Source organism: Peromyscus leucopus, chromosome 8a (genome assembly GCF_004664715.2).
Source record: "Peromyscus leucopus breed LL Stock chromosome 8a, UCI_PerLeu_2.1, whole genome shotgun sequence".
Taxonomy (NCBI): Eukaryota; Metazoa; Chordata; class Mammalia; order Rodentia; family Cricetidae; genus Peromyscus; species Peromyscus leucopus.
In genome coordinates this window covers 49,607,221-49,619,685 of record NC_051085.1, presented here as the reverse complement: position 1 = coordinate 49,619,685, position 12,465 = coordinate 49,607,221, and the positions used below count along the sequence as shown (strand labels likewise).

Genomic DNA, 12,465 nt, shown 5'->3' with positions numbered 1-12,465 from the left:
TGCCAGAGGAGATTTTAAAAAGAACAAGAAAAAAGAAGACTTATCAAAAAAAAAAAAAAATTTCAAAAACAATAGCCATACAAACTGTTAACTACCTAAATTCCCTACAATACAGTTCTTAGAAACAATACATCTACAAACCAATAGTTCTAACAGATGTACCCTTATCAAAGGCAGGAAGCTGCCCAACTGCTCAGGGACCAATGGCAACTTGCCCACGTCTCACAGGAAGGCATGCTAGGCTCTGACTTTCTTGTGCTCTGGGAAATGGGAAGAGGAAGAGGGAGGGGAGAGCCATGGGCCACGAGTACACACAATGCACTTGAGAATCACCCACCGGAGGGTCTGGTTCTGGTGTCTTCCTGCTATTTTGACTTGAGTGGAATCTGTCTTCTTCACTTGACAAACAACAGCATCTTTGTTATTACAGTGTGAGACCTTTGTGTTCCCACAGACATTCATGTAAAACGTATACTCTTTTCCATCAGAAACATAGAAGGACCCTAGAGAAAGGACAAACAAGGGAATGTTTGTTCACACCCGTCAGAAAGCGTGGCATTTCTTTTAAGTAGCCCAAGCCCATCTCTCCCCTGCCTCTCACAGCCGGGCTCCTCCTGTGAGGCACAAGACACAACAGAGGTAGCCGCACACATACCTTCCTGGTGGGCCAAGGGACTGAGGTCAATGTTGATGTCATGCTGCTCGCTGCTCAGGGAGCAGGTTTCACTCTCCAAGTAGTCCCTGTGGCAGGCGTACTCGGTGACCCACTCAACCTCATAGCGACAGTTGGACTTGGCAGTGAGTTTGGGAATGGTGCCCTACAGGGAGCAACCAGAGAGTGTTAGAGGCAGTTCACAATCACACCTTCCAGGTTCTAGGAAAGCCCAAAGACAGGCTGCTAGAACTTGGTATTTTTCTGTTCCTTGTCCCTGGTACATTTTGAACGTCTAATTCCATTTACTTTTACTAAAACTCGGGTTGGCGGGAGGGAGGTGTGTATGTGTGCAGGTGCACTCACCTGTGTGCACACTGGGAAGTCACAGATGTCTTCCTCTATCAATTCACACCTTGTTTTTTGTGGGGTTTTGCAGGCAGAATATCAGATCAACCTGGAGAGTGCTGCTCTGCTAGACTGGTTGGTCAATGAGACCCAGGGACTTACCTGTCTCCTAACACACCCAGCACTGAGGTTACAGAAATGGCTATTTGGGGTTCAAACTAAGATCTTCATGCACAGAAAGCACTCTGTCCACTGGGCCATCTCAGCATAATCTAAAACTTGTTTTTTAATCTTTTTTCTCTATTTGACTTGGAACAACTGTACTCACTTATAACCCTACATCCTTTCTTTCTGATGACCGTTGAGGGACACACAAGCTTTGGTTAGCAAGTCCACTCTAAACTCTATCATTGGAGAATCGTTACAACCCTGGTAAGCATTATGGGTGGTTCCAAACCGTAGAACTGAGGGAATACTGCCATGCAAGAGCACCATTATCCACTGCCCTCAGAACTTCTCTGACCAGCTGTGGTCCTGCATACCTGTTACGCACGCCAGCACTCGAAAGGCTGAAGCAGAGGCATTACAGATTTAAGGTCTGCCTGAGCTGACCTACATGCATGGCAAGACTCTCTCAAAAGAACAAAACCTGGGCTGGGAAACAGTTCAGTCAGTAAAGTGTTTGCTGTACAAGAAAGAAGCCCCGAACTGAACGCCCAGACCATGGACCAAGCCGTGTGTGACAATGTGCACTCTGTAATCACAGTGCCGGGAGGAAGCATCCCTGACCTGAGGCCCAATGGTTGGCTAACCTGGATGAATCTGGCAAGCCTCAGGTCCCAGTGAAAGATCCTTTCTCAAAATAACAGTGTGAACAGCTCCTGAAGAACAATACCCAGGTCCTTTGTCCGTCATACACAACTGTCTGCGCACATCACATGCATGCCTCTGTCGCTGACACACACATACCTCAAAATGTACACTTAAATGAGAAGTTCTTCTGGGGCAGGTGGGATGGCTCAGCAGGTAAAGGTGCCTGCTGCTAAGCTTGGCAGATGCCCTGAGTTCCACCTCTAGGACACACATGGTGGAAAGAAAACCAAGTTGTCCTCTGACCTCCACATGTGACCCTTACACAGGCAGGCATGTGCAATTAACCAAATGCAATTTTAAAATTCTTTTAAGAAGCTGCTCTGGATGAAGCTCAGGTTTCCCCAGCCACAGCAAATGTACTCTGCCATCTTGTGCTTTCATCTTTGGTGGGAACCATGGAGGATGCTAGCAGGTTCCCAGCTCATGATCATACCTCCTTCCTTGGAAACACTGGTCCCAGTGCCGGCTGCTCTAGGCACCTCAACCCCTCGAGTGTCCTTTGCACAGCTGAGGGAGGCCAGTCATGGTTCACACTGACCACATCGTGAGTTGGAAGAACTGCAGCCCCACACCTCCTAAAACCTGATGCTTCTCCCCACCGTTAGGTTAGGCTCCGTACAGCCTGCCAAGGAGCTGCAGGGCTGAAAGCTGAGCGTCGACACCCGAGACCTACACGCTACACAGTTTCATTCATATGAACTATCCAAAAAGGGCAGACCCACAGACACAAAGCAGACTCATGTGGTATGCACACTGTGAGAAGAAGGGGAGAAAATAATCAATTGCTAATAGGCAAAAGCATGGGGGGGGCACATTTCTACAATTAGATTGTGATAAAGGACACACAATTATGTAAAATACTGGGATCCATTGAATTGTGTAACCAAACAGGTGAATTTTACAGTACATAAATTCAATGATCGTTTTTTAAAAAAAAAAATAATAAGATGAATGTCTATTAGATACCAGTTGCCAAAGCATTCAACAAGCCAACAAAAAATGCATAAACAAATTTCTCAAGGGCAACACAAGTACACATTCTGTCCAAACAACAGCTTGAAGAACCACCTCCAGGCCCACAAACAGCACCAAGAAATGCCTTGGATCTCTTGGAATATGGCAGCGAGCAGACTTCTGGTAGTGGACCATTCTGGTGGAAGCTTTCTTTCCAGAATCGAGCAGCACTGCTGCCTAGAGCATCCCACCAGGATTAAGATTCCACGTCTACAGATACAACCGCAAAGTGCACGCGAGCCCTCCTCAACATACACTCGGAGGGCCAGAAAGGTATGCACTGAGCTGAGAGCAACAGGAAAACCAGACAGAGGTGCTCAACGGTAAGCTGAGCCTCGACTGGCTTGTATCCCCGTGACCTCCACGCATGTGCCAAGCAGGCCAGCGACTGGCCGAAAATCAGAGCAAACTCCAGGTTTGTTCAGCAGTAAAATTCAGCCCTCTTATTTTTACTACAAAAGGGAAGAAAAAAAAATTCAAAAGAAAGCCCTTCCTTTCTCACTCGATTGGCAGACCAACCTGGACAGACAGACACCTGTGGAGACCGACAAGTGACTCACGGCATTCCAAGTTGTAGTGAATACACACTTAGGTCAAAACAAAGACAAAATGGAGGCCCTCCTGCTCAGTGTCCTGACATCAGGATGTGCTGACAGCAACATCCTGGGATCAGGTGACCCACACCAATTAGGTCTGCAAAGATAAGACAAGCCTCAGAAGGGTCATAAAAACCCAGGTTTCATTCAAAAGGCTCAGCGGATGCTGGTCTCCAATGCACCTCAGCACACGGGAGCCATACACGTACTCTAGCAACAAGAGACCCTTCGGGTGACCAGTCTCCCCGGATCTCTTGCCGATGGGCTGGCTCTGACCCTGTGGGGGCTGAGTGTCTGGCACCAGGGCTGACCTGACTAAGCACAACTGAGTGTCAGCTGGCCACCGACACCTCCAAGGGACATCTGCAGTGGAGCCAGCGTCCACTCACTGTCCTGCTCACCCGTGTGTGTGGCCGTGGGGGTTTGTGGGCACTGGGCCTTCAGACTTGCAACCTGCTTGGTGCCACCACCTCTCCCAACTGTCCCTGAGTGAACTCTGCCTCTGGGTCTCGGTGTCTCCACTTAGAGCTGGATTGTCAAGTTGTTAGATTTATTTCACCTGAGTTGCTCCCCCTCTTTTATGATGTATGGACAATAAACTATGCATCTGAAAAGGACACCTGCCTCTCTGCCTCTCTCCAAGATTTAAAAACAGCTCTCCAGTAAAATAGCTGCAGGCATGCCCAAAGCCCTGACTCTTAACCCCAGCCACAAGCAAGTAAATAAATAAAATGAAAATTAAAAGCAGCCAAGAGACAGATTTATGGCTGTGAGTGGGAGGGATGGCAGGCAGGAGAGGAAATGGGAGCAGAGGCGTGAGGACGACTCTCCGGACAAGATTCTCAGGCTTCCGAGCTAGGAAAATAGCTCAGCGTGTAAAGTTAATCCTGTGCCATTTTCACCTCCAGAACCCACTTTTTAAAGGGGCAGGCGCTGTGGTGCACGCCTGCAATCCCAGGACCAGGGGGGCAGGCGCTGTGGTGCACCCCTGTAATCCCAGGACCAGGGGGGCAGGCGCTGTGGTGCACCCCTGTAGTCCCAGGACCAGGGGGGCAGGTGCTGTGGTGCACCCCTGTAGTCCCAGGACCAGGGCGGGCAGGCGCTGTGGTGCACCCCTGCAATCCCAGCTCTTGGGAAGCCGAGGGTCCACACAAAGACCCTGTCTCTAAACTAACACAAACAAGGAAGAAAACACTGGCCACCACAGGCAGCTGAAGCTCTTAGAAGCTGTTCCCTACCGAGAGTCCAAGGTCCCTCTAGTGCTCCGCCCTTCCCGGCACCCACCCCCCACGTCTCAAACACAGACCCACGATCCTTTGGGCAAGTCTGGCTGAGGATCACATCTTTAAAGTCACTTAGAGACCAGTCACTCACCTCTCTCCGCTCAGATGGACACACGAATGTTATCGTCACTGCAGGGCTGTGACCATTACAGAAGTCTGGCTTTTCTGCCCCTTCCTTCACATAACTCAGAACAAGCCTGCAGAAGCCATGTGGAGAAATCGTATTACAGAAGTGCAGATTACATTCAAACCTCTGCAGTGCCCCGGCAGTCAGTACATTTGAGGAATGGCGTACAGAGGAAAATAATAAAACGGCATTCTTCTATTTCCATTGTGAAAAAGCAGGAAAGTATAAACTTTCAGAGTCTCTTCCTGTTGAAAGTCAAATGAATATGATGATCCATATGCAAACTAAACATCCTAAAGGAAGCTGTCTACATAATAAAGACCACTTTTGTAAGGGACCTAATAAAGTAAGATCAACACAGCTGAGAGGCCCTAACACATTTTCCTCACAAGGTCACATGATCTTTCCCCAACAAAGAGCTGTATGTCACCCTGTCAGCCTGCGGCTGGTCAAGATGGCGGGCACAGCAGCCACGGGCTCGGGCTGCTGCACCCAAAGCCCAGCCCAGGTCTCTACCAAGCAAGCACTCGCAGTAGTCAGCAGGCCCCTGCCTCACCTGTGGGCCATGCACCACCACACAAGCGCTGACTATAGACAAGCCGCGCTCTGCGTGGAATCCTACATGCCCTGAGCCCTCAGCCGCCACCTGGGGCCCTCAATCACCGCCCTGTCACTCTGGACAATCCCTCCCAACTCCAAATAGTGCAGCCCTGACAGACGTGCCCCAACAGGTGATCACTAGGCCACAGGGGCATTAGAGAAGTTAACAAATGGGATCCTCATGCTGCAGTTCTGTTGTTGAGAGGATATGAGAACGCAGACCAGAAGACTCTGTGAAGCTACAGGGAAAAGATGGCCTCGAACAGAACAAGGAGATAGGCCACATAAGAAACCAACCTGAGTTTGAGGACAGCCAGAGTTCTTACACAGAGAAACCCTGTCTTGGAGAAAAAAAAAAAGGGGGGGGGGAACCTGTCTGGAACTCTTAGTCTCTGAAATTGCAGCTGAGGAAATAAATTCCTGCTGTTCAAATGCCCCACTCTGTGGTATTTGCTTATGGCAATGTGAGCAAGTTGATACAGACACAGAAAACTCTCAGCTTTTTTCCAATTCAGGTCCTGCTTTAAGAGTACAAGTCTGCAGTCTAGCACTGCATCAGTTAGTTCTTCCAACAGGTCAGAGAAAAGAGTCAACACAGGAGCCTGTATACATAAGAGAGTGGGTGGGGGGGGCGCCGTCCCAGATAGAAAGAAACGGCGGCGTGCAGGAAGGTCACCAGCAACTGCCCCACCCACTTCTCCAAAAGAAAGGCTACGGATAACCTGACGAGTGACAGAAACTGAGCAGGATCAAGAATTCCACGCTACTTTAAGCTACACGGCAAGACTGTCTCACAAAGCCAAATGAATGTCACCTAGTAAATAAAACAAGTGAGCACCATGGAAACCAGCTTGAGACAGGACAGCGAGCAACCAGCCTGCTGGAAAGAGGGTGTGCTTCCCTGGCTCCTACAAGCCAGATTCTTTCTGTTTCTCATCTGTTACCAGTATTAACTTACCAGTTACTAATTGTTCATAACAACAGGTCTCACAATGGCATTTTCACACATACACACAGCATACACTTTGATCATGCCAGCACCCCCACTACCAGGCTTCCATTCCCTTCCCTTCTCCATTAGCCCCCCCTAAAAGGCAGACTCTTGCTGAGGACGGTGGCTACAGACTGACCTGTCCTGGCTCACTAGCTTCAGCCCCTCCTTGGGCCGGCCAACATCAAACGCCTGGTCTCCCTTCAGCAGGCAGGCGGCAGCACGGGCAGGACAGGCTCTCAGCTGCGTGCTCGGGTCTCGACGGGCGTCTGCAAAACATCACAGACCACTTTACAGCCACAAAGGTAGAACGCAGGGGGATCCTTAGGTCCAGGCTTCTAAACAAACAAAGGGACCGTCACATCCACCCATCATGTTCTGAGATTCTGCATGAGCCAGTCACCTTCCCACCATAGTATGTGGGCCAAGAAGCACCAGGCACAAGGGGCCCGCTTGACAGACATTCCTTTGTCACCTGTGGTTACAAATGTTCACATGTGCCCTTAAGTCTAACTTTAGCATTGTCCCTTTTTTAAGTTTGAGATGCTAGAAAATGAGGCATTCTAGGGACAAGTTAAAAGACTCTGTAATGGAAAGAAAGAAGCCACAGGCAGGTCTGGGCTCACATCCTAAAGGATGACTCCCTCCTTCCATTCCTCCCTCACTCCCTCCTTCTCCGGTTCCCCCTTTCCCCATCAGACCTTGGACCACACTGTGTTTGCTCCTCCACTAGGGACTTCCTCCTCCCCAGCCCTAAGCTCCAGAAGGCAGAAACTTGAGGATGATAAAGGCTCTGATCGAACCACTAAAGTAGCCAAGCCATAGGAAATTTTGTTTTTTTGTTGTTGGTTTTGGTTTTTCAAGACAGGGCTTCTCTGTGTAGTTTTGGAGCCTGTCCTGGATCTCGCTCTGTAGCCCAGGCTGGCCTTGAACTCACAGAGATCCGCCAGGCTCTGCCTCCTGAGTGCTGGGATTAAAGGCTTGTGCCACTGCTGCCCGGCCATAGGAAGTTTTGAACACTACTGCACAAGGAACCAGCAGCACCTCCCCAGGACTTCCACAACTACCTCAGTCACAGTGGGAGGGACACCCTGCCTCCTGCCAGCCCTCCAGAAACCCAGCCGACTAGCCGCCACGTACTTCCACACACAGCAACCGCTGTGCTGGGCTACTGCATCACAGGGGCTCAATGTTGGATACTATGCCTCCTGGCTGCTCCCCAAACCCAACTGGAATCAAAACAGCCGCTTGCTTCCACACATAGCAACTGCCATGAGGGGCAACTACTTCAGAGAGCCTTGATGGCAGGCAGACTGCCTGCTTCCCAAAGGCCAAGGAAAGGCAAGTCAGTAAACAGCAGCCACGGGTCTAACGTGGACGTGAGGCTTTAGGGACCTTCAGAGTTGGTGTGGGGCATTTCCTGGGGCTGAAGAAGGAGCAGCGGAGGACACAGGACCACCTTTAAAGACCATAAAGGCTGTTTTCTCCCAAAGTGCCAGAAAATTGGAAAGAAAAACTAAAGTATTTATTGAATTAAAATAATACTCAAAGGGGGTTGTTTTTAAGGAACACAATTTTGTTTTCCAAATAGGATTTAAGAACTAGAAACTTCAATGTTTTCAAAACTGAAACATGACATTGTTGCAGAAATTTACAACCAAACTTAAGTTACTGTAACCTCGCATGGAAAACTTGAAATCGCCACTGGTCACAGGCAGTCCTGGGTGGAGTCTAATTATTACTGTAAACTGTTAATCAGAACATACAAGTAAGAGGGAATGTGTCCATATACAATATAAGGAACTGTAGATCAGTTATATACCACCACCCACTAAGTGTCGTGTACTGAACTTGGTTTTTTCCCCAAAATTTTTCTAAGACCAACATCTCATAAATATTGGAAAAGAAACGTAAGGAAAACAGAAAAATCTGGCCTCTTTCCTTCTTTCCTAACTTCTCTTCCTTGGCAGTACAATTTCTTTATGGCAAAGTTGCAGCCAGCACAGCAGAAAGACCAGTCCTGTCTATAGGGCTCCCAGTGCTGAGACCATGAGGGAAGCACACGAGTTGGGAGGCTTAGCAAGTAATAAATAAATACACAGTACAACTCTACAGCCCTCTGAGATAAAGGCCTTCATTTACAGCCTTTGGTTATCAAGGGAAGATATGCTGGCCTCTCACAGTTCTACAAAGAAACCCAGAAGTCATTCCCATGCCAAGCACACATCACAGACACATTCTCAAAGCCTGTGCTATCCCTCAGTCCCTTTCACCCAGCCTCCACTCAAAGCCGCAGGGCTTGAGCAAACACAGCAAACTGAAACAAACCTCACCGTGGAGCCCCAAACCCCCAAGTATCTGGCAGAGAAAACCTCCACAGAAGCAGCAGCTTGAGTGGAATTTGCAGGGTTGGAAGAGGGTAGGGTCGGCCTTGCCGAGGGAGGTGAATGCAGCTGTCCAGAGGACACCTTCAGGACAACAGCTTTCTTAGAGAACGGATGGCGACGTGCATGTCAAAGGGGCCAGGGCGTGTAATGACCAATCCCTCCCTTCCTCCTGAAAAGACTCTTACCTATGTCTCTGCACACGTTGATGAACAGAGATGTGTCAGCATCAGAATCGTCTACCAGGTAGGCACCACTCAGCCTGATCAGTGGGTTTAAATCATGCTTCTTTAACTTGTCATCAAACGCATAGCAGGGCACCTGAGGAGCAGAGGACAGGAGGTCAGCCTTCTTGCACCCCACAGCGTGGGGCTCGAAGATCACACACTTGTGGTGGACACCACACAACAGTGATTTCTATCCCTTAAGTACAAAATAACCATGGTTCTGTCAGGTGTGGTGGCGCACCCCTTTAATCCCAGCACTCAGGAGGCAGAGGCAGGAGGAACTCTGTGAGTTCGAGGCCCACCTGGCCTACACAGTAAGTTCCCAGGCCAGCCAGGGCTACATAGTTGAGACTTTGTCTCAAAAACCATTTCTAAGGTTTTTGTCCCTTCTTCAGCTGTGTGTCTGTAACTACCTCCTCTTACCTACCATCACTCATCTTTCACCAGTCCTGGACCACTTCCTTCAGTATGCTACAAAGTCCACAGCCTTACAAGTGTCTTTCCTCATTCCTGAATCCCCCTCAGCTACCTTTCCATCTCTGCAACTTAAGAGAAAAATTCCTCAACTGCCCCTGTCCTTTGTCTCCTCTTCCTAGCACTGTTGTATCCACTGCCTGCCCCTCACCCCACCAAAGCCATACCTGCCAGGTGAGTTTGCCTATTGCCAGATCTGAAGCTCATTTCTTAGGCCTGTGATAAATGACCATAGCCCGAAGCCCTTCATTCCCCTTTCCCTTTGATGCCTGTCCAGAGGAACCTGTTTCCTGCTGCTCCTCCCCCTGCCACTGCCCCCCCCCACCTCTCCACCCCCAACCCCGGGGGCATCCTGGAAACCTCACCATCTTCTGACTCTAAATGCAGAGGTGGTTCTAGTGTGAACGCTCAGTCAGGGGAAGGCGCTTACCACACAAGCCTGGCTGGAGACCTGCCTTTAATCCCCGGAACCCACATAAAGGTGGAAGGTGTCTGTTCACAGCAACAGAAACCCTCAGACAGAGAGGCTTGAGGTATCCTTATTCCAGTCTCATTGACCACCATTCTCTCATCTCTGGGAGCTAATGACTAAATTTTATAATCAAATATCAAGGGGTCCACTTTTGTCTGCAAAATCCTGTCCTTTGGAGTTTGACTCTTGCATAAACAAAAACATGCAAGTCTAGAGATGTACCCAAGAGTGAAAAGGCCAAGGGAGTAGCTACTGATAAGATTTTATTGGAAACTGCACGAAAAGAATGTATCCCAAAATAGTAACTCTTTCCTCCCCAAGCTGCTACTATCACAGCAACAGACAGCAGACTAATGCACTGCCCAATGGAATGTTCTCAAAATTCACATTCTCTACAGTCATTTCAAAGTACATTCCCGGTAAGAAAACTTTCTAAAATTGTATCTCTTGGATGGCAGGGGATGGTACAGCAGTTAACTGCATAACACCCAGCTCTCAGACCTGCAGGAAAGTTCTGTCCACTGATCTTTTCTGTAGACTCGACTTGAGAGATTTCAGAAAGAGCTAAGAGATCATATCAAACCCCACACTCTCTACTTCACTTCAGAGTGGCAAACTCCAGCCAAAGATAACCTTAAGCAGTCTATCATACCCGCCCTGCTTCTCTGACCCAGGACTCTCTGATAAAGGGGTGGGGTGGAGGATCAGGCAGAGGGGAACTGCAGCTGAACGCCACATTCCCCTAGAAGAAATAGCAGGAAGGTTGCCCTAATTGGGTTGCAGTCGAAAGCAACCAAGGTGCTGACATCCCGTGCTCAGAAGGCTACAGAATGAATTCCAGACCGCTCTAAAGAGGCAGAGAGAACAGCAAAGCTACACCCACAGACCAGTGTCACCATACGAGCAAGGGAACACAGAAAGAGTCCCTCGGAGGGCCACGAGTTATTGGCTGTGAGGATGGGAAACCAGCAGCAGCCCTCCAGCCAGGTGAAAGGAAACCCGTGGCAAAGGAACAAACCAAGGTAGCAATGAGTGGAATGGAAGGCAGGCAGGGGTCAGGCTGGGGGAAACCTGTCCCCAGAAGCCCTAGGGGAGTTCTGTTCAAGAGGCTCCCATCAGGGACGCCAGCCATCACTCCATCAAGGCAGAGAAGACACCCTAGCAGTGCTCCCCAGAACCGGAGCGTGGCCAGAACATCGGAGGGGTCTGCTGGGGACCATCCCTAACCATTACCCTACCTATTACCACACTGTGCAGAGTGATGGAGGCATGCTAATGCACACCATCAGTCACCATGCAGCCTGGGAGGAGACCGTTTTCAGGCTTCCCACTGAGTTAACACGTAGGTGTTGTTTTGTGTCTATTCACCTCCCTTTCTGAAACTCTAGCCAGGCTCTGCGATTTTTATGTCTCCCAAGGTGCTAGGATAGGGGATTTGGAGACAGAATGCTTGAAAACTGTCTTAAAACCTCTACCAGAACCTACTGGATGAAGCATTAGTCTAAAAGGCACCATTTGGGCCGGCCACCCGCTGGCTGAGGAGATAGCTCCAACAATGGGAACACAGCCAGGAGCAGGGGCTCCCATCTGTAGTCCCAGCACTCAGGGGTACAGCGGTTTAGTTACTTTCCTCATCGTTGAGACAGCCTGAGGAGGGAGGGGTTCATGTGGCTCTCAGCTCGTGGCTGTCGAGAACAGGAGTGTGCGGCCACTGTCACATCCCATCCACAGCAAGGAGACCAAGAAAGACGGGTGCTGGTGCTCAGACCACTAAGCTCAAAAACAAATGCCCCCACCCACATTTAGGATCTGCTTCCCCACCTCAATTAATTCAATCTAGAAACCCCCAAAACATAGCCAGCAGGCTCATTTCCATGGGAATTCTAAGTATGTCAAGCAGACAGTCATGTTTAACCACTCCATGAAGGCAGAAGGTTTACAAGTTTAAGGTTCTCCTCAGCCACATACCAAGTCTGGGGCCAGCCTGGGCTACATGAGACTCTGGCAATAAAAATTGGCAGGAAAAGAATCATCAAAGTGAGATCACCATGGGTAGGCAACAGGCACAGGGGAAGATGAAGCAGCCAGACCCCCAGGACCCCAGAGGTGCAGGGCAAAACCTCAGCGCGGGCCTGACTACATGCGGAGTGTGCACCACCAGAAGCCAGCCTGGCTGACGGCTTTAACAATTAAATCTCAGAGCATCTCTGTGCAAATGGACCCCAACATCCACAAAAATAGGCTTTCCCCCCAAGAGACTGCAGTAAGTATTTGAAATCTCCCACTGCCCTCGGTCACAACCTTCTATGAAGTTTTTTTTTTTCTTTTACTGAAAAAAATTTTTTTTCATGGAATGTTCGGATCATGGTTCCCCTCCCCCAACTCTCCAAAATCTTCCCCACCTCCTCTCCCACTCGAATCCAC

The 12,465-nt window shown here is 49.3% G+C and overlaps 1 protein-coding gene across 1 annotated transcript in view; it reads right to left on the bottom strand.

The window, feature by feature from the left end:
- The window catches only part of Igf2r (insulin like growth factor 2 receptor), an 89,402-nt gene that overhangs the window by 45,283 nt on the left and 31,654 nt on the right, over window positions 1-12,465 (bottom strand). Inside the window, 5 exon segments of the mRNA XM_028866666.2 lie at window positions 338-503; window positions 656-818; window positions 4,858-4,963; window positions 6,624-6,753; window positions 9,057-9,189. Of these exon segments, the coding sequence (XP_028722499.1) occupies window positions 338-503; window positions 656-818; window positions 4,858-4,963; window positions 6,624-6,753; window positions 9,057-9,189 (698 nt within the window).